Raw genomic sequence first — 26,592 nt, forward strand, 5'->3', positions numbered from 1 at the left:
CCCTGCATGGTGTCCTAATTACACCTTTGTTATCTGCTATCAGGTGATGCCTCTAATCAGCCAAGCCTGCAACCTGCTCCTGGCCCACTTAAAGCACTATGCAGAATCCAGGGACGCTTTCGACATCCAGAGGTAAGGGCGCTGCATGGCTATATTACAGATGAGAAATCACATGTTTGAATTGCTGCTTCTTGTAACTGTACATAATTGCCAGACAATTACCTTGGGACCAGCAAACTATGGAAATGCTAGAAGCTCCTAAAAGTATGGGTGGACTAAGAAGAAGAAATGAAACCCATGGAAAATGTGAAGCAAAAGCAAACGAAGCCCAGGGGGTTGTGGCTTGTGGAGGGAACCCTGAGTGGGCAGTGTTTTGTGGGTGGACTTGCCCTCCAACCTCTATAGACCCAGGAGTGGGCAAGATATGTCTGGGCAGAAAGGACAGGGTCCTGGGGGGCGGGAGTGGTGGGAGGAGTCCATGCATTTTTAATTCAAGAAAAACTGTGGCACCCCTCAGGCTAGAAGCCATGACTTAGTGGTGGACCCTCAGTTTAAACGACTGACAGTCTGGCTTTTTGACTAATTGTCCTGTGCTAAATTATGATTTATACCAGATGAAGAGTGGCACAGCAGATTAGCCAGAAGCCAACTCTCTCTTATTATCATTGTTAATAAAATAATAACATAATCATCGCTAGCATTTACATTCTACCGTATTGTTTACAAAATTCTCTCCTCTACATTCTCTCTGGTCATGAGATGCATGAGTTGGGTAAAGATAAGAAGGGCCCAGCAGCCATAAAAGCAAAGTAAACAACTCTTAAAACCTTTACATCGTCAACAGTTAGGATCAGATGAAATCACATGCAGTAGTCGAATTATTGTTTTTGCTGTCACAGGGAAATGTGTCATCAATTATAGAAATGTTTTCAATAAAAACAGTCACCTGGAGGAAATGTCGTGTAGTCCTTAATGATAAGTGATTGGTTATAGAATTTATGAAGAAAAGGAACTAAGCATGTGCCTACCTCAAGCCACAAAAATAGCCCTTTTCATTATAAAAGGATATGAACACCCAGTTGTGAGCCTTGTTAGAAGCAACCTGACTACCCCTATGACATAGCAAAAAAGAATTATTCTAGCTTAAAATAGCCATTTGGGGGGCAGGTTTCCTAGAGCCTAAGAGGTTAATTTTTCTGAAGCTACTACCAGACACTTTTCCTAGTGTTTGTTTCTAAAGTGCAATGTGTGTTTCCTATAATAATATACATATGTTCATGAAGCTGGTACCAAAGTTTGTCTTGTATTTATTTGAGCCTAAAAGGGCCCTGGTTTTCTGTTTGTTGCTCTTATGAAAACTGTAAAATCATTAGGAGGAAGAGGGAGACGGAGCTGATAAAACTAGATAATCAGGTTGTTAATTTCATCAATCACAATTTGCTGTACATCCATCAGTCGTTAGACCCTGGCCTTGGATGGGCTCGGCAAAGCCTCTGTAAAGCACATAGGCTTTGGGTCAAGTGTTTTCCCTCCTTCATGGGGAGGAAAATGTAAAGTGTACTTATCGGTTTTGACCGAGTCTGGTTTGAAGCTACCGGAAGGCTGAAAGTTGAATAGCTGAGGCTCTCCTCCCCTCCCCCATCTTTGTCTAGATCGGCTGTTATGTGTTTATGTTTCCCCCTCAAATTCTGCGCTCACGCCCCCAGGATCTAATCCTGGGGGCTCCTCTCCCACCACCTCACTTCGGATCTGCCAGAAGCTCCCCTTTCAAACAGGTAGACCATGGAGTCGTGCCCCTCCAGGAGTGCGTATGATGGGGAGGCCAGTGGCTGAGTCCCTTCCAAACACAAACTGTTCTCTCTCCCGTAGGTGCTACTGCTGCTACACCACAGATGTGGTTGCCAGTGTCGCCTTTGGCACCCAGGTGAACTCCCAGAAGGCTCCCGAGCACCCCTTTGTGAAGCACTGCCGGCGCTTCTTCGCAACCTCCATCCCCAGACCGATCCTGGTTTTAATCTGTAAGTACAGCTCCTGCGGAGGGGGCGTACATTGGGCAAGTTGGGCAGACCCCGTGACACCCCGGTGGCCCCAGGCAGCTTCGGGGCTCAGCCCCTGCCACCTGGAAAGGGTACTCAGGGTGTCTCTGAGAGTCACCCTGTGGAGTCTGCCCTGCAGAGCCCCTGTTTTCCTGGAGCCGCCCAGGCCCCTCTGTACCAGTCTGACACCACTTATTCCCAACACAGGTAGCCCTGGCCTGGCTCATCACTGCCTTAGTGAGCATGGCCGCCGCGCACGGGGCTGAGCGCTTCGCCTGCATCGCCTCTGTTAGTGCTGGTTTTCACCCCATCAGGGAGGCATTCTCCTCCCCCACTTTACAGATGAGAAAACTGAGGCTTAGAAAGGCAGAGCCAAGTCTGGAACCCAAACCTTTCATTTTCTAGGGCATGTTTCTCACCCCCAGCAAATTCCTCCTTAGAACACTCCTCTGCTTGAAGCCAACGCATAGTGAATTAGAAATCATATGTGATGGGTGACTAGCAGATTACCGAATGCTGTGGAGACCAGTCCATTTATTTTATTTCTGTTTTAGAAGTGAGGTTTTACCCTCTGGCCAACTCCGGCATCTTCTTGCTTTTATGGAGGCAATGAAGTGTTGTTATTATGGTTATTGATGATTGCCATAATTCCTAACCATTCTGCTGGGCCGGCAAATTCTATTCATTCCTTGGTTAGTTTCATTCCCATTTCTGAGTCAATTTCTGTGGACGCCCCTGTCACCTCCATCTGCTCTGCACTGACGTTGTAGGAGTTGTCGCTCTGGGGGTCAAAGCAGCCTCCTCCTTTGTCCCTCACCCTCTGCACTCCAAGGGAAAGGCCCTTGCCATCAACCATGAGCGCCCTGCAGGGCAGGTGGGTCCGCTGTTCCACGGCTGCTACCACTCCAAGCCCTCCCTCCCTGCTGTGTCCTTTTGGTTCAGGCTCCCGCCGTTGAAAAGGGGCGGAGCATCCTGAGACCTGCGTGGGTCCGTTACGGTCCCCTCCCCTGTCTCCCACACATGCCTGTGCACAGTAGGCCCGCCGTGAATGCTCAGGAGCTGAACTGAGCTGAGCTCCCCAGAGACGGGCTTGGCCCACGGCCCAGGCTACCGTCCAGGAGGGGCCAAGTGTCCCTGACCCAGGGAGCCTCATCCTGGAGGCTTGTCATGCCCAGGGCATGGTGGCAAGGGCACAGGCTGCACATGGCACGGTCAGGGACGTGCCCACAGGGGACGAGGCCAGCATCCTTGTCAGCAGCTGCAGTGGCAGCTCTTAGAAACAATTCAGGTGGCAGCTCTGGGGAAAATGATCCAAAGGGAAAAAAAAATGCAAATGACCAGAAAGTTAAGAAAGTAGATCAGCTTCTACCACTTGCTAAGACTTGAAACATGGCCTACAATCTGTTCCTTCCTGATGAAGTACGAAGACCTTGGACCCTCATCTCTAGGACCTGGGAAATTAACTTACAAGCATGAGACTTGAGGGGGAGATGGAAGTGGGATTCAACGGTACAGACGTTTATCCAGTGCTTACCATGGGCAAGGAAGGGTGAGAAGTCCCGAGGTAGAATAAGATAGAACCCTGCTCTGAGCAGCGGCAGTTCAGAGGGGAAGACAGGCCTTCAAAAGACTAATTCAAGGCCAGGGCTTGCTTCCTGGCAACAGGCATCTAATAGCCCTGGTTTATTCTCACCCCCTTTTCAATGCCACTTTTGTTTTTCTCTTTCAAGTATCATTTCCATCCATAATGGTCCCACTGGCCCGGATTTTGCCCAATAAGAACCGAGATGAACTGAATGGCTTTTTTAACAAACTCATTAGGAATGTGATTGCCTTGCGGGACCAGCAAGCAGCAGAAGAGGTAACGTATTTTAATAGGACACAGCATCGAAATGGAATAGGAGCTAAGTTGGCATCGCTGTCTGTTTTCTCTCGCTCCAGTCCCAACCCCACGCACCCACGCCACGCTGTCCTTCAGTGGCCTAACCACTTAGAGCTTGCCGGGGCAGCCCAGGCGGGCAGTGAGGAGGGGTAAATAAGGAGAGAAAGGTGAAAGCAAGCAGGGAAGGCGGTGGGGAGAAGCCCAGAGCCATTTGTCCACACTCTGACCCAGGCGAGTAGAATTAAAGCTGTCCTCCCCCCAAGCTCACGGGCCTCCTTATTTCAAGTGTCACTCCCAGCACAGGTTACAGGCAGCCTCAGAGAATTTTCTAGGTACATTTGCCCACGTGTTTTTCATCAGTGTATTCTTTATATTGAAAAACAGCAAGATGGAGCTTTACAGCACAAACAGCATCATCATTAGACGGGCGTTCAGGCAGCTGTCACCAACCCCACATTCCCTCTCTGCATGGAGGGCATTGCTGCAAAATGCGTGGTTGAGGGCCTTTGCGTGCTTCACTGAGACCTAGAAATTTCTTTCCTCCTTGAAGACTGGCCCTATGCTTGGCTCACAGTAGGAATCGAGTAAATATTTGTTGACTGAACTTGGCTGAGAATAGAAATAGGAATTTTCAGTGTTAAGGAAAATAATTTCAATATTGCATATGCTCATGCATGTATAATGCTATTCTTTATGGGCCTTAACTGCAGTCAAGGAAATCACTTAAAAGGAAGAAACAAGGCTGAAATGTCTCTTCCTGAACTGACTTGTGTCAGATGTAGCTTTAGCATGTTTTCTCAAAGACTGGGCAGCTCAGGGGGGATCACCAAGCAGGGGACGGAGGTCCAGTGTGGCAACATTGGCCGAGCATGAGATCAGGGGTCAGTTAGTGGCCGGGTGCATGGAGCAGCCTCAGGCACAGCCTCGGCCTGCCCGGCTTCACTTTCTAGATACTGTGCAGCAAAGGTGTCCTAGACCAGAAGGTGACGGAAGCTCACAGGTGCAGACAAGCTCACAGCCCTTTGGCCCAAACCACTGAGAACTCAACCTGCCGCCCTTAGAGGTGTGAGAAGAATCAGCTCCCTGGTGTCCCTGGCCCAGCTCTGCTGTCTAAAAGGACAGACCGTTCTCATCCAGGTTCATGCCTCTCCAGGGTGAGGATGGAGCCTGGGGAAGGAGTGGCGAGGGAAGTCCCATTTTCAAACCTTAGTATTGCGGTGAAGGTCCTCCATCACACATGTGGGGTTTGTCACACACCCCGCCCCCAGCCTGAAACCCACTGGTTGTAGAATCAGGCTGAAAATTCTAACACTGTTGCACCAAATAGCTTACTAAGAGGTGAGGGGTTATTAAAGATCCAATTACTGGGATTGCCTCAAGCTTTTCCTTTTATAAACTCGAGAGCTATTTGTTTCAAACGATGAGTTGATCTGAGAAAAACCTCCCAACCACAAATCCAAGACTGCCCGTGTCAAGACAGAGCTATATGGTTACTAAGAAAACTTGCTTTAAACCCATCTAAACTCTGTAGACATTCCATCAAGCAGATGTGTGTTTGCGCAGTGGAAAATGCAGCACAGATGTTAAAAGGTAAATATTTTTCTAAGCTCTGGCCAATGGGTGGATTAGACACCTACATCTATCAGGGTGCATATTTTTCTTGGATATAACCATAAACCAGCACTGTTGCAGTCCTAAATGGGCAGTGTTCAAATAGCCTCCGTGATGCAGTGCAAACAAAAGAAACCCATCTACACTAATGCTCCTGTCCAGCGCACAGGCCCCAGAGAGCAGCCCTTTCCTCTGGCCTCTGGAGCTGGAGGTTAAGACAGATTTCTATAAGGCTCCATAGCCCTGAAGCAGCCTGGCTGACCAGGGATGAGAGGAAAGGTTGCCAGCTGCAGCTCTGCCACGGGGAAAACCCAACAGTGTGGATGTGCCTGTGCCCCACCTCCCATCATTGCCCCCACATGACTCCAGCCAAGCCACAAGCAAGCCTCAGGGACCACAGCTGTACCGCACCCGAGGAGTTTCAAACGTGCCAGCCAAGAGAGAGCCCGGGGATGCTCTGGGGTCCCCAGTTAGCATCCAGGAGCCGACAGAGCAGAGGATGCTCACCTCCCACGTGTGCCATCGTGCCCTGTCCTGGGACCAGGCTTAGAGTCCCAGTTGTTGACCAGGCAACAGGAAGGCAGCTGGTGGAAAGCCAGCCCTCGTGGATGCCATTTGGGAAGCAGAATAGTAGGGCGAGGGTGGAAAGGGCCATTCTCTCAGCCATTCCCACCCGAGCAGACTGGCAGGACGCTGGAGCCTTGCCTCCTAAGTCTCAAGGTTCTTGCCACCCACAGGCTTAGCTGGAAGCCCTGCTGGAATCTCAGCAGACACCTGCCAAGGTCACAAAGCTGGGAAGCAGTAGAGCTGCAAATGTCTTATGTCTCCCAGGTTCCTGCTCCAAGTAGCATGCAGTTGCGAGCAGATCCAACACAGCCTTCCTCAAAATGCCCTTAGGGCGTTGCATGTTTATCTGTGGCGTTATTTATTGCAAAGCTAACGTGTGCTCGGCTCGGTACAGGCATGGTGTGCGAGTGCGGTGGGGCAGGATCCTGCCCTGGAGACGCAAGCAACCCCACGTGACGTAACAACTACCTTAACAGATGCTAACGTATGTGACATAGATTATTAAAGCAATAGGAATTCAGACGCCAACCGGTTGAGAAAATGGTACAACAAGTAAAGTACTCTGAAATTATCACTTTTTCTGTTGCTGGTTCTAATGTTCTCCCTTATGCTGTTGAGTCCCATAAACTTCAGAAAAGAGTAACATATTGGTTGTCGCTCATCACATCAAAGAGCTGTTCAAAGATGGGATGTGCCAGGTACACACTGTGTCAGCCCTAAAGCAAGACGTAAACACTTCCATTGTTACGATTAGGGGTAGTTAAAATAAAAAGAATATGCAGATTGCTGATAAGGAAGGTAGGGGAAAATGGGAAGAAACCTCTAACCACTTAAATGGGGTAGGAGATTCCTGAGGATAAAAAGGACCCACATGAGGAGGCTAGGCTAAGGGATGCAAAATACAGACAGGAGGCTTTGAAGACAGGCTTTACCAAAGCTAGTTCCCTCCCCCGCCCCCAGGTCCTGTTAAGTCCCTGCTGTGAGAAACACATGGCGCAGAAGTAAGCCCTGGATGGTGGGGAAGTGAACAGTGGAGAACGTGCTTTGATTTAAATCCATATGATGCTTCAGTTGCTTTTTTGCTGGAAAGACCAACCAGCCAACAATACAAACACGGATAAAGTAAAAAAAAATAAAAGCCCCCCTGGTTTTCCCAGCTCCTCAGCTCACTGTGAACTGTGGGGTATGGATGTTGCTAAACATTTTTAGCAAAAATGGACAAACATAATAAAAGATATTGTCCATGTGCTGTTCTTACAGAAATGAGATTCTACTAGGCATACTGTATGGCAATGTGCTCTTTTTACTTACTGAAGTGGCTTAACATCTTCTTGACTCAGCCCGGATAGAGCAGCCTCATCCTCTGTAACGGCAGCTTCACAGTCTGCTGCTGGCTGCGCTAGTCTCTGAACCAGCACCGCAGTGAGGGATGGGCAGGGGGGTTCCAGGTTCTCTCCATCTCAGACGACCCTGCAATGAAAATCCTCGTTCCTCTTGAGCTCTTTTTGTTTTTTGTTTTTTTTTTTTTTGCGGCACGTGGGCCTCTCACTGTTGTGGCCTCTCCCGCTGCGGAGCACAAGCTCCGGACGCGCAGGCTCAGCGGCCATGGCTCACGGGCCCAGCCGCTCCGCGGCCTGTGGGATCTTCCCGGACCAGGGCACGAACCCGCATCCCCTGCATTGGCAGGCGGACTCTCAACCACTGCGCCACCAGGGAAGCCCTCCTATTGAGCTCTTTAAAAGCTGCATGTGGACTTCCCTGGCGGTCCAGTGGTTAAGATTCCATGCTTCCACTGCAGGGGGTGTAGGTTCGATCCCTGGTTGGGGAACTAAGATCCCACATGCCGCACAGCCAAAAAAAAAAAAAAAAAGAAGTGGAAATATACTGTCCTACACATGAAACCTATATAATGTTATAAACCAATGTTACCTCAATAAAAATAATAAATTTTAAAGAAATTTTTTTTTTTTTTTTTTTTGTTGCACGGGCCTCTCACTGTTGTGGCCTCTCCCGTTGTGGAGCACAGGCTCCCGACGCACAGGCCCAGTGGCCATGGCTCACGGGCCCAGCCGCTCCGCAGCATGTGGGATCCTCCCGGACCGGGGCATGAACCTGTGTCCCCTGCATCGGCAGGCGGACTCTCAACCACTGCCCCACCAGGGAAGCCCTAAAGAAAATTTTAATAAATAAATAAATAAAAGCTGCGTGTGCACATTGTCTTTTGTGCTTCAAGAAGCCTCTCTTATGTGACTCTAAGGCCAAAATATGCGCTTTCTTCTTTTGTTCCTTAGAGGCGGAGAGATTTCCTCCAAATGGTCCTGGATGCCCAACACTCCACCACCTCCGTGGGCGTGGAGAACTTTGACATGGTCAGACAAGTCTTCTCTGCCACTGAATGCACAGTGAATCCTTCCCAGCAACACCAGCCCAGACTCCTGTCCAAGCCTTTGACTGTGGATGAGGTCGTGGGCCAGGCCTTCATCTTCCTCATCGCTGGCTACGAGATCATCACCAACACTCTCTCTTTCGCCACCTACCTCCTGGCCACCAACCCTGACTGCCAAAAGAAGCTTCTGAGAGAGGTGGACCATTTCAGCGAGAAACATGTGAGTCCAGTTGTCCATGTGATTGTATGTTCATAGAAGTGAAACTTATTTTTGATAACCATCTCGCTAAAATCACATTCTAAGTTTATAAGGGTGCCATGGCCCACCTTCTCCATCTCTCTGGGTTAACAAGTAAAATGGAGTGCTCAGAACAACAGGGAAAAAGAAAAAAAGAAAAGAAAAATTGTCCCATGCCTTCATGGTCTGGGGTGGTCCATGAAACCAAGCCTGGCTCAGAGAAGCTGCAGGGTCCCAGGCAGTCAGGGTCAAAGATCAGGGATGGGGAAGGAGGCCTGGTTTCCCAGTGCTCTGTCTGTGGAGTCTTCATGCTCAGGGAGGTGGATGTGAGCCAGAAAATGGAGCCAAGTGGAAGGCAGAAGCAGGCCTAAGGATGGGCCAAGTCAAAGCCGGAATGGAGATGGCGTGAGTGCTGAGGAATAGGTCTGTGCATGGAGTGATGTGAAACAGGGCCAAGTCCAGATTCTGGATATTCCTTCTAGATGGGGCTGCTCTTTGCTGGACTGGAAGCAAACTTCCAAAGGTGCTGAGCTCGGCTACCTTTTTTTCTGGGTGCTTATGTGTGTACTGCTTTGACTTATAAGTTGTTAAAGAAAGTCATTTAAAAACTCTGTGCTTTAAAAGGAAGACCACCGGGCTTCGCTGGTGGCGCGGTGGTTGAGAGTCCGCCTGCCGATGCAGGGGACACGGGTTCGTGCCCCGGTCCGGGAAGATCCCACATGCCACAGAGCGGCTGGGCCCGTGAGCCATGGCCGCTGAGCCTGCGCGTCTGGAGCCTGTGCAAAAACTCTGTGCTTTTAAAGGAAGACCACCATAATAGAAATCTTTTTAGTACATTCTGATGTAATGACTATTACATGCACAATGTTGGGAGGAGGCCTGTTCAGTTATTGGAACCGTCAGAATTTTTTTTCATATATTGAGCTGAAAACTGCTTCCCAGGAAATTCTACTTCTTTATCCCACTGGGGAAAGTAGATGCAAGGTGAGCCTTATCTTTTGAAAACTGCACTACCTGTATTACTAATTGCTTCAACTTCTGGCTCACCACGAGCTTATGGTCCACATAAAGTTCTGTGACATTATGACATCCGTCAAGCCCGGTGTCCCCAGTCCACTGTTTGGACCATTGATTTTCTGAGCACAGGTGCAAGAGTTTAGATTTATCCTTATTATTGCTCAAGTCAGCCAAAATAATTTTGAATCTTGATTCTACCATCTGTCATATTAGCAATTCCTCCAGCTCTGTGTCATCTGAGACTTGCTAAGCATGTCTCCTATTTCATCCAAGTCATTGATTAAAATGTTGAGCAGGACAGGTCTTCCCTCCAGGTTGACATTGATCTATTAATCAATATTCTCTGGGCATGGAGTCTCAACAAGCCATGAATCCGTTAACCCTACTACCTACTTCCACCACCCATCTCATCCCAATTCATAGGTAGTTGTGGGTTTTTTTCAGTTGAGGAGGTAAAGGAGGAAGGACCAAAGATGATTGGGGTACATTACTGCAAGAGAAATAAGGGGAGCTGAAGGTATATTAGGATGCAGTTAGGGCAGGAAACAAAACCCCAACCCCAAATGATTTAAATACACACATACAAAGGAGGGAGGTACTTATTAATACAGATCATTGAGCAGCTTAGGGGTAGACGTGGCTTCAAGCAAATCTTTATCGAGGCTCAAAGATAGGCTCAGGTCCTACTTTCTCCCCACTTCTTGGTTGTGCTTCCTTCATACTGGTCCCATTCTCAGTTGTGCCCTCCTCTTGAAGCCCCAAGCAGCCTGCTAAGAACACCTGGGACTACAGGTTTCCTTGCTCATAACCAATGGAGAAGAGAGCCTGTGACCCCAAATTCTCAGCAAGAGTCATCAGGTTCACTCTGGTCAGAATGCTTAAGTCACTGCCCATTCTTTTTTTTTTTTTTTTTTTTTTTTAAAGAAGATGTTGGGGGTAGGAGTTTATTAATTTAATTTATTTATTTTTGCTGTGTTGCATCTTCGTTTCTGTGCGAGGGCTTTCTCTAGTTGTGGCAAGCGGGGGCCACTCTTCATGCGCAGGCCTCTCACTATGGAGGCCTCTTGTTGCAGAGCACAGGCTCCAGACGCGCAGGCCCAGTAGTTGTGGCTCACGGGCCCAGCTGCTCCGCGGCATGTGGGATCTTCCCAGACCAAGGCTCGAACCCGCGTCCCCTGCATTAGCAGGCAGACTCCCAACCACTGCGCCACCAGGGAAGCCCCACTGCCCATTCTTGAACGGACTATTGTGGCCAGGGGAATGGGGGCATGGATGGGCTTCAGTCAATCAATCCCACCCCCAGAGTCAATTGTACCCAAGTCAGATGTCTGCAGAACTTGGGAGAGCGACCTCCCAGAGGAAGCTCCGACAGCTATTCCAGGAAGGCGGTCAAGGCAGGAGAGGGAGTTTAGCCCCCTGGTCTCAAATAAACCAGAAGGCAGGTCAAACTAAAGACTTTTAAACCATCTAGAGAGTGGCCAGCCATGTAGTGGACATGGTAGTGGGTTGGAGAGGGGACAACAGCTCTGAGAGGTAGAAGTCATGATCCTCACCTTCAGGGAATTTAATTGCCAAATAAAACAATAAGTTACGTCTATTACAACAATCCCTCCTTCCAAATGAAATGCTCCAGGGCAACAGAAGGCAGCACTTAATCAAGTCTAGAATGTGTGGTGTCATTCACAGAGCTTGGGGCTCCAGGAGTCTGTCCCACAGTTACACTGGTTACGTTCACCTGCACAGGGAGGGTTTCCATAGGCCTTCATTCAGAGGCCCTCACGCACACAACCCCTTGCCTCTGACATGGCCTAGACTGACCTTGACCTCAAGGAGGGTGATTCGATCTCACTAAACCCTGGCCTCTTTCAAATCCCCCCAGCCTAGGATGGGGGCTTCTTTCCCCAGAGAACGACCTCCCATGAGGCTGTGCAGAAGGCTGCCAGGCACTGAGACCCCATGGGCAGATAAACAGATTTCAGGAGGTAAAGTTTTTCAAACTTTAGTGTACGTAAAATCATCTGGGAAGATTGTTAAGATGCAGAGTCCAGGGCCCTTCCTGCAGAGATTCTCATTCCATAAGTCTGGGCCAGGGCCCAGGAACCTGTATTTTAAATACACATCCCAGGTGATTCTGACACAGGCGGTCCCTGGTTCCACCTTGAGAATACAGCCTTGGACTCTCAGGGTCCAAAGCCCTGCCCCAGCCATGAAAGCCCCTGGGTCATTTTCCTTCTCTAGGTAACAGGTGGGACTGTCTCTGAGAAATGGGAATATATAGAGCTGGTCTTTTTAAAAAATAAATTTGGTAGTCACAACAGTGTTAAAAGTTGTATAGCCTTGCACATGGTACACACACAGTAAATATTTTCAGGTTGTCTTTTCTTTTCTTTTTTTTTACTGTAATCAGAGTTCTGTTAATATGGGCCATCTGTCGGAACATGGAAATGCAGATTAGATGTTCACACATTAGATATTTTCCTGAAAATATTCCTGAAAATTTGCATGTAAAGTATGACTTGTGATAATTTTCCTGCTGGTTTCCATTCAACAAATATTTTCTGAGTGCCAGTTAATACCAGCGTCAGGCTCCAGACCCTACACCCAAGGATGTTCTGACCTAATTCTTCCATGATATCCCTGTAGAGCCCTGCACATCTCATTAGATGGTCTTCCCTTGTATTTGTCAATGAGGTCACAGGATTTGAGCTCTAGAGTTTCTCTTCCCTGAGCCATACCCTTTTTTAGCAAGTCCCTCAGAGAATCCAACAAAAGCTATGCTTTCTCCCCAAGAAAAAGTATGTATATGTGCACTGTATCAGGATTCTTTCTGCTGACAGTAATAGAAAACTCAACAGAGGCTGGTTCAGAGTTTATTGACCCACGTAACTGAAAACTCCAGAGTAAGGCTGCCTTCAGGTATGGCTTGATGCAGGGGCTCAAACTCCGTCACTGAGACGCAGGTTGCTGTCTCTCCCCCTCTCTCAGCTCCAGTCATGCTGGGCACACTCCGTTCTTAGACAGGATCTCCCCTAGTGGTCTCAAGACAGCTGTGTAACCAGTATGTTGAACAGCCTAAGTGAACATGGAATCCTGAACATAGAATCCTTTTGTGTTTTTTCCAATTATTTCTTTTAAATATGCTCTGACAAATCTCATCCCCTTTCCTTGATGATATTTCGGACAGATCGCAAAGGTTTCTGTTCCCTTTGGCATTAAATAGTTCAGCAGTCTGGTCCAGGTGAAAACTTCAGTCTCAGACCCAGTTCAATGTCCTCCCATCCCTTAGCTCAGGCTGACCTACGGCCTGAGGAAGCTGTCTGGGGGAGGGGGTGTGGTCTGTTCTTCACCCACCTTTCTCTCCTTCCCCCGTGTCTCCTGTACCCCCATCTCCTCCCAGGGGTGGGGCTTCTAACAGATCCCTAAGTCCTGCCTGAAGGGGGCTTCTCTTAGCCCCTCCCCTGTGGTATGAAGGTATGTGGCCTCTGGTATGAAGCGGACGGATGCAGGCGTTATTCAGAGGGCTGACTTCTGCGACCACCCCATATCCCCACAGTTCCCTGATGGGGGAGGGGCTCCTGCCTCACAGCTTCTGGGTGCTGGGGTCTCCTGGTGGCAGCCAACCCTCTTAAGCAGGGTACTGGCAAGGTGGCTGGAGCTGACCAATGATGCCTTGCAGTATCTGAGTGGCACGCAGGAGTCACACATCTTGGCCACACCCACAGGGGCTACTCCCTCTGCTGTCCCCTCTCTGTGCCCTGACATCTCTCTCCAGTTACTTTTCCTTTGCTCAAATAGGTAGAGAGGGGCTTCCTTGGTGGCGCAGTGGTTGAGAGTCCGCCTGCTGATGCAGGGGACACGGGTTCGTGCCCTGGGCCGGGAAGATCCCACATGCCGCGGAGCGGCTGGGCCCATGAGCCATGGCCGCTGAGCCTGCGCGTCCGGAGCCTGTGCTCCGCGACGGGAGAGGCCACAACAGTGACAGGCCCACGTACCACAAAAAAAAAAAAAAAAAAAAAAGGTAGAGAGGGCAAATGAACAATTGTGCTGCATCAGCAGGCGGCCGCCATGCTCAGGCGGCTGCCTTGTCTCTCTAGGAACGGTTCTTTTGGAGTGCCCCCGACCTCCTTGACTCAGGACAGGAGAACTCTTCTCCAGGCTGAAGACCCCTTGCTCTGATACGTTTTCCTTAAGTCCCTCTCATCTTTTCACAGGCTGAGGATAGGGGCAGGGGACAGCTGGTTCAGGTCCAGCATGAAGGCAGAGTCTCTGTCCTGGAGGTTCTCAGTGAAAGTCTCGCAGCCTCTCACTGATAGAGACTGGGTCATGCACCTGCCTCTCAGCCCATCACCGGGGCTGAGGGGAATATGATGCTCTGACTGGCTTAGACCTGGGTCACTCCCCATCCCTGGAGCTGGTGCCCAGAAGGGGCCTTGCTGGAGCCACTCAGAACTCAAATGGAGGAGGAGTGGGTCCCTAAACCCCTGTTACTAGAAGTGGGGTGAGTGGCTGCTGGGTGGCCAGAAAACAGTGTGTCCACCCACGTACATGGAATCCATGGTCTCCAGATTAGAAGCTCCCACTTTCAAATTTTGTGCTATGCAATCACACTCACCTTTCCCCTGAACTTGTAAAAACCAGCTTTCCAAAGTTGAAATAAATAAATAAACAAATAAATAAATCCAACAGTGACTAGTAGTGCCTGCCCTTTTGCACTTCTAAATGATGAGTACTTCTTGTAAATGATGTGGCCACTTCACACCAAGTGTCTGGTGATGTCCACAGAGCCAGCCAATGCTTCTTTATTGGTTAGAGTGATGCCCGGGTTGGCAGTTGGCCTGATAGCATCCTTTACTAGTGAAGACGGGAAATTGTCGGTGGTGAGGCCACTAATTCAGGGGCTCTCCTTGCACAGAACTAAACTTCTGGCACATATAGGGACACTCCAAGGCCATCCTTCACTATTGGGGATTATCCTGATACATGCTTTACAACCCACACATTCAGTGTGGTAATACCCCATCTCTCACCACCCTTTTTGACTCAAGTGGCCTTGATTGCTTTTCTCCTTTCAGGGCAGAGATCTCTGTTCCAGTATAAAATACAGCTATAATACAGTCTATAATGCATGCCTCGGGGCTGCTTCTTTCTAGAACATGTATGTTTTCTCCCAAATCATCTGGCTTTGGAATTGTGTCTGGCCTCCCCTCCTTTCACAAAACTTTCTTTCTCAAGTCACCAATCTCATGGAGAACTCTCTTTTTTCCCCATGTGTTTCCTTAGTCATCTTAAAGGGGAGGTACCTTCAATAGTGGAGGGGTGGGGAAAGATTTGTACCATTTGGACCACTTGTAAAATTGCGAAAACACACAAATTATTTAATAAGACCTCTGTAGTATGGATGCTTCATTGTGTTCTCCAATATCTAATTTTGAAAAGGATGAGAAGGAAAAAAAAACTTCTTTCCATATAAATTGTTTTTGCTAGAGCTTTAGCACTTTATGTTGAAATTATTGACTTTTGATCTGGCTAAACCATTCTCTTTCCTTCTCTTTGGTGCCGGACTGTGGCAGCCAAAATTTATGACCCATTTTCCTTCTGCTTAATTTGTTGTTATAAATCTGCTGTGCAGAATCCAGTTGTAAATTTATCACAAATTGGACTAGATTGATATACAGCCTCTCTTCAGGATAATTTGAACACAGTTATGCCTTAGGAGGAAGGCCAAATTCTTAAAACTTCTCTTGAAGAGCTGCTTTGTAACCATTATAAATACCTAATTAAAATACAACTTTTTCTCTTAAGGATAAAAGAACATTCTATGCTGGGTATTTCAGCTGATTAGCTCATGCTGCTAATGTGAGCAAGGTTGAGGATTTGTTCCTTGAAGTAGCCAGAGGATCTCAAAGGAAAAAAGCATATTCTGTGGCTACACACACACACACACACACACACACACGTGCACGCACACACACACACGCACACACAGAGTCATTTTGCCCCATCCAGCTGTTTCATAAACACATGTCCTTTTTCACAGGGGTAGGGTTGGGTGGAAAAACTGTGAATATCTTAACACAAATTCATCCTCACTATGGAAAAACAAAGTCTCCCAGTTTGGATTCCACTCAGGGTCAATCTTCAGGGTCATTTTCACAGGGAGTAGGCCAGCCTTAAATTTGGTTTTAAGATTCAAGTGAAAAACTGGAAATGGGTTTTTCCCCATTGAGAAGGTTTCCTGCCCTACGTCCAGGTCTGCTGGGGCCCTGCTGTCTGACAGTTTAGGAGGGGTACACTCAGATGCTCCCCTGATTCAATCTCCCAGCCACACAGGGCTTAGTGGTTCTTGTGGGAGCTTCCCTTTCCTACAGATCCCATAATAGTACAACAGAACACAACGCAACGAGGTACAAAGCAAGAGCTAGGAATAAAGAACACCTTACAGCTCTAAAGTCAAACTGTGAGACAGAGACGAGGACTGGGACGCTGGCACGGTGAGGGTAGTGTCCACAGACGGCAGTACCAGCCTCAGAATGTAATGTACAGGGCTTCCCTGGTGGCGCAGTGGTTGGGAGTCTGCCTGCCAATGCAGGGGGCGTGGGTTCGTGCCCCGGTCCGGGAAGATCCCACGTGCCGCGGAGCAGCTGGGCCCGTGAGCCATGGCCGCTGAGCCTGCGCGTCCAGAGCCTGTGCTCCGCAACGGGAGAGACCACAACAGTGAGAGGCCCGCGTACCGCAAAAAAAGTATATATATATATAAAATGTACATATGAATCCCCTGGGGATCTTGCTCAACTGCAGGTTCCAACGCAGTAGGTCTGGGGTGAGGCCTGAGCCTCTACATTTCCAACAAGTTCCCAGGTGACGCTGATGCTGCCAGTCCATGGCCCACACTCTGAGCAGCCAGGTTCTAAACCCTAAAGACTGCACCTCCCTTCGTTGTGATGTACGTAGCAAGTATTTATTTCTAATGAGAGCTAAAGTACTGATGTTCTCCCAATGATTTACCTTTTGTTAATAAAGTAAAACAGTTTTAAAATTATTCCAACAATAATGGTGTCACTCTCACTTGACTGAGTGAGAGAGAAAGTGATGCAGGAATTAATTCTGGATGTGTCTTCAGAAGTGTATTGCCTATAACCCTAAAATCATCTTGCTCCCCCCCAAATACAGTTGCCCCTTGAACAACACGGGGGTTAGGGGTGCCAACCTGCTGCACAGTCAAAAATCTGCATATAACTTTTGACTCCCTGAAAACTTAACTACTTAGCCTAAGTAATAGTAGGCTAACAAACTCAGCCTACTATTGACTGGAAGCCTTACAGATACCATAAACAGTCAATTAACATATATTTTGTATGTTATATTATACACTGTATTCTTACAACAAAGTAAGCTAGAGAAAAGAAAATGTTAAGAAAATCATAAGGAAGAGAAAATACATTTACAATACTGGCCTGTATTTATCAATACTGTAAGCTTACTTCGTCTGTTTATAAGACGAATCATCTGTCAGTACCTGCATCAATATTGTCTTATATGATACAAAACACTGTAGATGTTATAGGTGCTACTAACACTAGACATCAAAAAGGAAAAGATAATGTTAAAAAGAAATTCATATTTATTTACAGGTATAATGATTCATGCATTGATAATGAAGAAGCAGCAATATGCTTGCTTTATGGTAGCCTAGCCTATATACTAATCGTTATAAAAGTTTGTATGGCATACAGTATTATAGTCACATTCATAATACAGTATTGGAAACATAGTTACATTTTTTAAAAAACCACTGACCCATGATGACAGGCTGATAAAGTTTCTCTAATTATGAGAGAAGCATACTGTATGTAATATAATTATTTGAAAGCAAAGTTATAGAACAGTAAGAAAACTAACACATTATAAAATTTTATATTAAATATCACCTTTATGCCTATGTAAGGATAGACTAGTATCTACATATATTTCATGCGTGCATGACATACCTTTTTCTTGATTTTTTTGATATTTCTAGGCTACGTGGTTTGTAAGTTTTTTTCAAATTGTCACAAATTGCCAACAATTTTTCCAAAATATTTATTGGAAAAAAACTGCTTATAAGTGGACCCGTGTAGTTCAAACCCGTGTTGTTCAAGGGACAACTGTAATGTCCTCCGGAGTCGGGGGTGGGGCCTGGGGGGGAGCTTTTGAGTTGATTTAAAGTTGTTTTCAAGGCAGATGAAAGTGGCAACCAAAGCCTTCTCTCCAGATTCACATGTAGACTGGGGATCTGTCACATTCGACAGGCACCCACCTGGCTGGACCTTTCAAGCAGGGAGCTCCATCTAGACCATATGCACCTCTAAGGAGCCCCTGGTGTATACGACAGCTTTGGGTGTCAACTGAGAGGCCATGTCAAAGCACCACGGTCAAAGAGAACTTCCCTGATGCTCTCTCCCCGGGGGGCCCAGAGCAAAACCTGTACTGCAGAAGCAGGGGCTGCAGTGGGGAAACCCTGGAATGTGTCCAACTTGCTCACTTCCTGTCCTTCTTTCTGGAAGTGTCTGACCCAGAGAAGCAGACTCTCTCACCCTTCCCTGGCATCCCAACAACCAATACCAGAGCAGAGAAGTCTTGACAGCCTACAAGAGGGGCCTCTCTGGTGTGTACCTGGATCTCCACCTTGGAAGTTAAGATTTGTGGCTACTGCTCCCAAAGCACCAATTCTGGGAAGGAAGAAGGAAGACAGGATGGGAGGCATCTCTGTGCCCCATCATTAGACAATGCAAGAGTCTCCAAAACAAGGTGAACAGCTAACCTGGACCGGGGACAGAGGTCCCAATTTTAAAGTTCTCAGATACATACACCACCCAGGGCTCAAATTCTTCCACATCGGCTGGAGGCATTCAAAGCCCATGGCCACAGTGACCCCTGGGGAAACTGACCTGTCTTGACTTTGAACTGCCCCCAGGGGCTTCAGCGATGGCAGCCACATCCCCCGGGCTTGTGCCGTCCAGAACTCAAGAGATCTGGGCAGCTCCCTGGCCTCTTGCTGTCTTTCCTCTCCCTCCTCGTCGACCCCATTTCTCTGTTTTCTCTCTTTTCTTCAATGTTCGCAGCACCATTTAGCCTTCTTGCTCTCTCTCTTTCCCTGATTCTTATTCTGGCTCTAGGATCCAGAGAGACACAGAAGCTTCCCCACTCCGCCCCGTGACCCACTGCCAACTTGGGAGCCCCTGGCCATCCCAGAAGCCTGTAACTGCACGGTGATGTCCCACTATGGGTGCACTGTGGGTGGTCAAGTGGGAGGCTGGTTGGAAGCAGGAGGGACTTGCAAGTGTGCTTTCTGGGCCACCCGGCTTAACCAAGTGTGGCACTTCAGCACTGTGAAGTGCTGTGAATTTTTAGCAATTAATGCTCCAACTCCCACCCTCCCTTGAAGAGATGTTCCCCCTGGGAATGGGGCACACCAATCAGCATATATTTGCCATCTTTCATGTGGCGACTCAGAGTATTTTATATTCAATATCTGGGCCTCTAGAGGGGCCAGGCTTTGCAAAGCAAATAAGCTGGCGGCGTTGGTTCATATCTATCCAGAAAAGCGAGAATTGAAAACAAACTTGGGAAAGTGAACTCCACAGGTGAAGCTTGGTGTTCTGTGGGTCCACTTGGCATTGAGCTAGATTCTCAACCGAATGGCTCATTTATTTAACTACCGCTCACATTATGGGCTCTTAAGACCTCAAAAGTATGCATTTTATTCCCAACAATTGGCTTTTGGAATAAACAAATAAACACATACTTTTTAAAAAAACGTCACTGGACTCTGTTGACCAGTGGTGGAGTAGGAACCTCAGAATGGTGACATCCCGGGCAAATGTAAAGACTTTTTAGATCTACCCATCACTAGGCATCAAATTTCGCCATTAGGAGGTGCTTCCTTTGTTTCAGCACACATCCATTATTAAATACCACTGCTCTTGGGAGGGGTGATGTACTCAAGTCCCCACTAGGGCGTCAGCCCCATGAGAGCAGAGACTCTGCTTGTCACACTGGTTTATCCCAGGGCCTCCAACTGTGCCTGGCACACAGGAGGCTTGCGACAAATAGGTGACGAATGAATGAATGTTCACTCCTTTTCTAACTGGAGACTAACCCAAAGCAAATTTGAGGGAGGGAGTCGTAGGGAGGTTACTGCAAGCTAGAAGGAAGGAAGCAGACCAGAGTCAGCGAGAGAAGGCACTGCCGAGGGAGATGCGGGCAGGTGAGAGGGCACTCGAGGCCCCTACAGACCTAGTTGTGCTCCCACAGGGCTCCCGTGGGGCTCAGAACCTGTCATGCCAAGGAAAGGAGGGAACCTGGGCCCTCAGGGTCCAAGGAGACTTTAGAGGCCATGTAGGGCAGCCTCCCACCCAGGACCAATATCTGAGAGAAGGGCATGCCACTCTGCTTGAATGCTCCCAGGAGCAAAGAACCCACTACCTATCGTCCTCCCATTATCCTTGATGAAGCTCTCTCTTCCTTACTGAGGGTTGAAATCTGCCTCTGCTGATTGCCCACCCACTTGCCTTTTTCCTACTTCTCTCTCAGTTCATGGTATTTGTCCACTAGCAATCAGCAAATTAATAGTTTCTGTCTAGGGGGCCACTTCCACACTCACTCATAGTCTGTCATCAGGCATCTCAGAGACAGAGAGAGGAAGGAAAATTGAGAAATCAGTAGAGGATAAAGAGACCTTTCTAAAATGTTTGCTTGTGGTCCAGACAGTCCATTTACTTTCAGTTTTCTGGTAAGTCTGTTTTGCCCCAGGACTGTGGACAGCATTACGTTTTGTTTTGTCGTGTGTCGTGTTTTCTTTCCCCCCAGCATTATGGTTTATAGCTGAATATGGTACATGTGACAATATCAACCACGTGAGCCTCCTACTCCAGGCATAGGAATATTCCAGATCAGAGAGAATGTCTGACTCCCCTATGAATTGCAATGTGTAAGGTTTATAAAGTTAAGCACTTAGAATTCTGTCTTCAAAATTTAAATATTTAGATTGGGTCTCTAGGACACAAAAGGCAACACCTGTTTCTCACTCGCTTAATTTGATTTTTTTTTTCTTCTTTTTGGTAGCACAAGGTGATTTTCAAAGCCTCATTCCTTGAATGTTCCCTATAGGAGGAATGTAATTAAACTCCACTGGCCTCCTCCTGCTGGGACCAAGCTGGGGCCAGAGCTGTAGGAAACATAAGACAGATACCCTGCGCAAAGAATCCTTATTATAAGGATGAGAAGAGAAATCAGCCTCCCTCTGGTTATGAGCAAGAAGCTTTAGAAGGCCACCCAGGCTCTTTTTGCAATGGGCTTAGTCTCCAAGACATTTTAATTACTAATTTAAGACTGGAAGGAAGAGGATCAACTCCTCACCGCCTCAGTGATAGGCAAGGACTTCAGCTCCACAAGAAACTGGTTCAAGTGCTGAGAAGGAGGGAGGCCCGGCGGGAGGGTGGCTCTCGCCAAGCTTTTTCATGGAAATGGCACAGCTAGGTATCCTGCCCCGTAGTTCACTGTGTTTGGGGTCCCACTCGTTGAAGGTGGTTCTCAGCCCTTACCGGGGACAGGCATCGCCTCTTGCTGAGATACCTGGCAAGTGGTGAGCCAAGAAGCGCTCACCTAGGGAGGGGCTCTCAACCACACTTGCACAAACCTCGACTTCTCTCTGACCGAGGAGCACTGCCCCCCAAAGTGCCAGGCCCAGCCCTGCCGAGGGCCCACACGGGGGCGTAGAGCTGCTACTCACTGGCAGTGTGACGTGGGTGACTGGCATCATCTCTTTGTTCCTCAGTTTTCCTATCTGTAAAATGGGAATAGCAACAGTGTGTAGCTCATAAGTCTGTCGTGAGGCCTAAGTGAGTGAATCCATGTACGATTCTGGGCACAGTGCCTGGGTGTTTATATATATATATATATCCCCTTCTACTCCCATCCCCTCTCTGTGCATCAGTTTCCTTATCTGTGAAAGGACTAGACCTCTTCTCTGCTGGCAGTGATGACGATGATGATGATGATGATGATGATGACTGAATGTTTACATGCCAGGCCTTAAGCTGAATATTTTACATACAAAAGTTAACTTGAGGGCTTCCCTGGTGGCGCAGTGGTTGAGAGTCCACCTGCCAATGCAGGGACACGGGTTCACACCCCGGTCCGGGAAGATCCCACATGCCGCGGAGCAACTGGGCCCATGAGCCATGGCCGCTGAGCCCGCTCGTCCGGAGCCTGTGCTCCGCAACAGGAGAGGCCACAACAGTGAGAGGCCCGCGTACCGCAAAAAAAAAAAAAAAAAAAAGGTAATCTACTTAAAGTCAACGGATTGTAGGTGTCAGCCACAACTACAGAATATCTTCACAGCAACACCGAGATTAGTGTTAGGTTAAATAACAGGGCACTACGGCCTAACCAAATAAGCACAAAAGACTAACCATCACAGAAGCATTCAGAAAATAAGCAACTTGTCAAAGGTCAGACACTAGGAAGGGCCTAGTCTGGACTGGAGCTCACATCTCCAGCCAGTCAATCTCTGTTCTTCTCAGCACTGTCTCTAGCGTTCATGAGTGCAGTTATTCCTCAATGGCGTGTGCCCCGCCTCGGGGGGGAGGGTCAATGACAGCGCCAGCATTTCGCTAAAGAGGGGCTACCGGGCTGCCTTCGGAGATGACTGGCTTGCAGTTGTGTTTGCACCACACATTCACGGCATTGAGAACATGCCAACTGCCCAGGGCACACAGCGTCACTGCCCAACTTTACCAGCGCCATCTTTGCCCTGTCATCCTGGCTCTCGGGCTTGAGGACAATACGTTTCCCTGGAAGATCCTGGGTTTGTTGTGGCTTTTTCAGGGTCCGTTCTCTGAGTTTATGAATTCTTTCTTCATGGCCCACAGAGTCGAGATGAAGAGCACGGGAACAGCTTCTTCCCTGATGCTCATACATCCCTGGACGCTTACCCTACGAGGCAGGAACATTCCTGAAGCAGGAACATCGTACCCCCAGGCTGCTTTCTACCTCTGCAAACACCCTTCTTGGTGCTTTTCTCACTTTTCCATGAAGCTGATCTTGTCTCATTCATTGTAGAAAGTTCTCCTCCTGCCATCCCAGACTTTCTCTTTGGGTCCCATGACCCTGGAATTTCTCATTAGCTGCATTTCCTTGTACTTCACTGTCACTGTACTCTTTGGTAAAGAGCATGAAATGTGCATCTGAGATGTTTGTCTGGCAGCCTCATTGCCAGCCTGCTCCCCACCCCACCCCGACCCCGTCTGTCCATTCCTAGTGCCACGGTGGAGAGGGGCACTGTCCTCCCTCTGCCTGGGTCTCTACTGGACGCCAGATTTGATGCTCTCCTGGCTGGAACCAGCTGTTAACTGCTGCTGAAGCCATTTGCATCTTGACTTAGGCAAGTCCTTGGGAAATGGTCAAGAGCCAGGGAACAGCCCTGCATCCTGAGACTGCAGAGGTGCTGCCTGCCCCCCGCCCAGAAGTGGGCTCTTCCTGCCTGACCCCTCCCTGACATCACTGCCACATGCCGCTGCTACCCTCGGACGCCACGCAGAGCAGGACCTCCCCGAGTTCCCAGAGTCTCTGACTGAAGTGGGCTGAGGCCTGGGGTTATAGAGCAGACCCCAGCCCGCCTCGGTGCAGAATCTGACTTCAGGCAACGAGAGACGCGCTCACACTTCCTTCTCTCATCCACGCAGCAGCTCAGACCAAGGGCCCACATGCACATCAAGGCCCAAGAGCCGCCAGGGGGATCCCCACGTCCTTGAGCACTTACCAAAATTCCCACTTGCTGGGATCCACCCCAGAGGTTCTGACGTAGTTGGCCTGCCATGAATCCCAGGCATCCCTTCTTTAAAAGCCCCCAGGTGATTCTAAGATGCAGCCAGGTAAAGAGCCATTGCCATACTCCCATGAGGTATATACGCAAACTTAACTTTAACAGTGACCTCGGCTTGCATTATTAAGGACAAGACTAATTTTATAAATACGCTGCATAATGACTGCAGCTGCTTTTTGCTTTTTAGAAGGTCACTCACTCATCGGGTCACCAGAAAGCAATGGGTTTTCTGTGACTGTTCTGTCATTCAGATCCAGCCCATCCAGAGAGCCAAGAAACAAAAGCCCTGCCCGGGCGAGCCCCACGAGCCCCACGACGTGGTTGCTCTGGAACACTCAGCAGACCAGCTTGTTTGAAAGAACCTCTTAGAATTACGGTCCTTCAGTCTGGAGGATACCAAACCCAAGAGGTCATCTGGTCTGTGCCCCACCACCTGCAGGAGCGGGAGAGGCTATTTCTCCATCTTACAGATAGGAGGACTGAGCCCCAGGGAGGTTCCCTCAGGCCACATCTTATCTCTGAATGAAGGAGGTGTGTTTCTGGCTGCCCTGGGCCTGCCCTTCCTCCATCCTCTCACCTTTCCCGAAAAGCTCCTTTAATGATTCCCCAGCCTGCCCGCAAATCAGTGATTTGTAGACCTAAAAGATAGTAATGATGGTGGTCACCACCCTCATCATCCAAACAGTAAACATTTATGAAGCACCATAATCATTCATCATAAATTTTATGTGGTAAATAAATCTGACCTAACTCTATAAAGAAATAGGCCCTTGCAAACAAGGGATGTTATATTAATTACAAATCTTCCAGAAGCGTCTCATGGAAATGTCTCAGGTTCCATGACACACGTACCTACCATTTGGTGGTTTTGTTTCTGGGATTGAATCTCTGTGAATTCCCTGTACAGTGTCAGGGCTATCATCCCTCTTCCCTGCTCTCAGTCTGTGACCTGTGGCCGGTTGTAACCCTCTGCTGTTTACGTGAGCTACGTTAAGGCCGGGTGCAGAAACACCCCATGTCCAGCTTGGTTTTATCCAGGAGTGCTCCTCAGGGATCAAATGTTCACTAGAGATTAATACTGATAATAATTATGATGGAGGGAAGAAGAAGAAGAATTACTATTCATTGAACACATGCTCTGTGTCTGGTGCTGGACCAAGCAATTCTAACAGCCAATTTGATATTTTCTAAGTATAGAAAATATTTCCCACTTTAGAGATTAGGAAAGTGAAACTTGGAGATTAAGTGACTGGCTCAAGGTGGAAGCAGAGCCCAGATGTGAACTCAGATCCATGGGCTCAGAGCTCCTTGGCACTGTTTTGGGAATGACCACCTGGTCTGCAGGAGATTGTTCTATGACGGCAAATGGTTGGCCACAGCACACCTCTGGGACACATGTATGACCATTTTGCTAGTACTGTGACAGCTGGGTCTCTGCCAGGGTGTTGGGGAATCCCCAAAGTCCTCCTCTCTTGGGTGTTCCCTCCCTGTCCTCTGCCACCAAGTACCTAAGGACATTATCAGAATAATGGCTTTTTTTACTTGGATCTTTGGCTCTGAGAAACCAAGAAATCCTAGTAAGTCAAGATGTGTTTGTCTTTACCATAAAAACAACAAACAGATTAATTTATTTCAACAACCAATAAACAGATCAAACAAAATAAAAATCCATAGCAAAAGAAAGGGAAAAAACCCTAAGCCAAGAAGTACAGTTTCTTTTTACTTAACATCTGACAAATTTATATTCTCCTCACCTGCCCTTGGGTGTCTTAAACTTCTATTAATATTTCCACGTAAAAAAATTTGTTTCCATGTAAAATCTACCATATCAGGAATTCCTCTATTCATTCTGTCCCTTGGGTTTCAGAGAGACAGTTTCTTCCTTTGGGAATAAGTCATATGTCAAACCTGTCATTTATCACCATGTCTAGTAGAATATTTCTTCCTGTCCCTCAAATTTTAGCTTCAAGCCCACTTAATAAAGTCTGTGAATAGCCTGACAAACATCCTCCTTAGGCGCCATGAGATTTCTGGTGAGACAGGCCATAATCTAGCAAAACAAATCCTGTCCATTGCTGGCATCTAAACAGTATCCTGTTAAATGTCCATACTTGCTTTCCTTTTCTACAACTGGAATAAGGATGAAAACATCACCCATGCCTCCAAATCTTATTTCCTACAATGAATTTAAAAGCCTTGGAGATGCAATGCGGGTTTCTTCTGGTTAGTCCATTCATGTCCACGCAAATCAGCTGAAGTGAGAATTGGCCCGTGGGTTTAATCCACCTCTGCTGGTGCTCCCTCTTGGACAGAAGTTTCTAGAAATCAGCACTTCCTAGCTGACTATGTTAGGTCATTAGAGGCCTCTCCCTCTTCAGCTGGGAAAGTCAGTGACCAGAAAAACAACAGATTTCCCCCTTAGAGTTTGTTTTCCTTAGTCACTTTCAGAAAGTCAGGAGTCAGCAACCTTAGAAGTAATTTCACTTCCTATCCCCTCCTCCCCCTCTTCTTCCTCCTTCTCCTCTTAGGCAGAATGACATGCTTCTGCTTGTTGACCCCTAGACAGGCTCAGCTGTTGACACCCTGAGTGCAGGATCCTCTTGGTCCTCACAGCTGGGCATATAGTAGGCGCTCAACGTTAGTTGAATGAATGAATGAAAGCTAACATCGAAATAAACTGAGAGATCATTCAACCTAACCCCTTTACTTTGCAGACGAGGAAACTGAGGCAAAGGACATTAGGAGACCACCCAAGACCACGCTGTTTGGGTGTGGTTTCCTGACTCCCAGGCCCCTCCTCGTTTCTCCATGTGTCCTAACAGCCTGTCCTCCTCTCCTAAGACAGAGTGTAGATGGTGTGCCCTTGTCCCTACCCGCCACTGCTGGGGAAGGGAGAGTTCGAATTTGCAGTGGGGGAGCAAGCACAGTACACCCCCAGCACGCCACTTTTTTTTTTTTTTTTTTTTTTTTTTTTTTTTTTTTTTTTGTGGT

At 48.0% G+C, this 26,592-nt stretch overlaps 1 protein-coding gene across 2 annotated transcripts in view; it reads left to right on the plus strand.

The window, feature by feature from the left end:
• The window catches only part of TBXAS1 (thromboxane A synthase 1), a gene marked incomplete at both ends in the record, with an annotated part of 152,963 nt that overhangs the window by 93,249 nt on the left and 33,122 nt on the right, over positions 1-26,592 (plus strand). For both annotated transcript variants that reach the window (XM_079711407.1, XM_079711408.1), the window contains 4 exons: positions 44-132; positions 1,870-2,018; positions 3,767-3,897; positions 8,388-8,702. In XM_079711407.1, the coding sequence (XP_079567533.1) occupies positions 44-132; positions 1,870-2,018; positions 3,767-3,897; positions 8,388-8,702 (684 nt within the window). The remainder of the gene's footprint in view (positions 1-43; positions 133-1,869; positions 2,019-3,766; positions 3,898-8,387; positions 8,703-26,592) is intronic.

Source organism: Hyperoodon ampullatus (assembly GCF_949752795.1).
Source record: "Hyperoodon ampullatus genome assembly, chromosome: 9".
NCBI classification, from domain to species: domain Eukaryota; kingdom Metazoa; phylum Chordata; class Mammalia; order Artiodactyla; family Ziphiidae; genus Hyperoodon; species Hyperoodon ampullatus.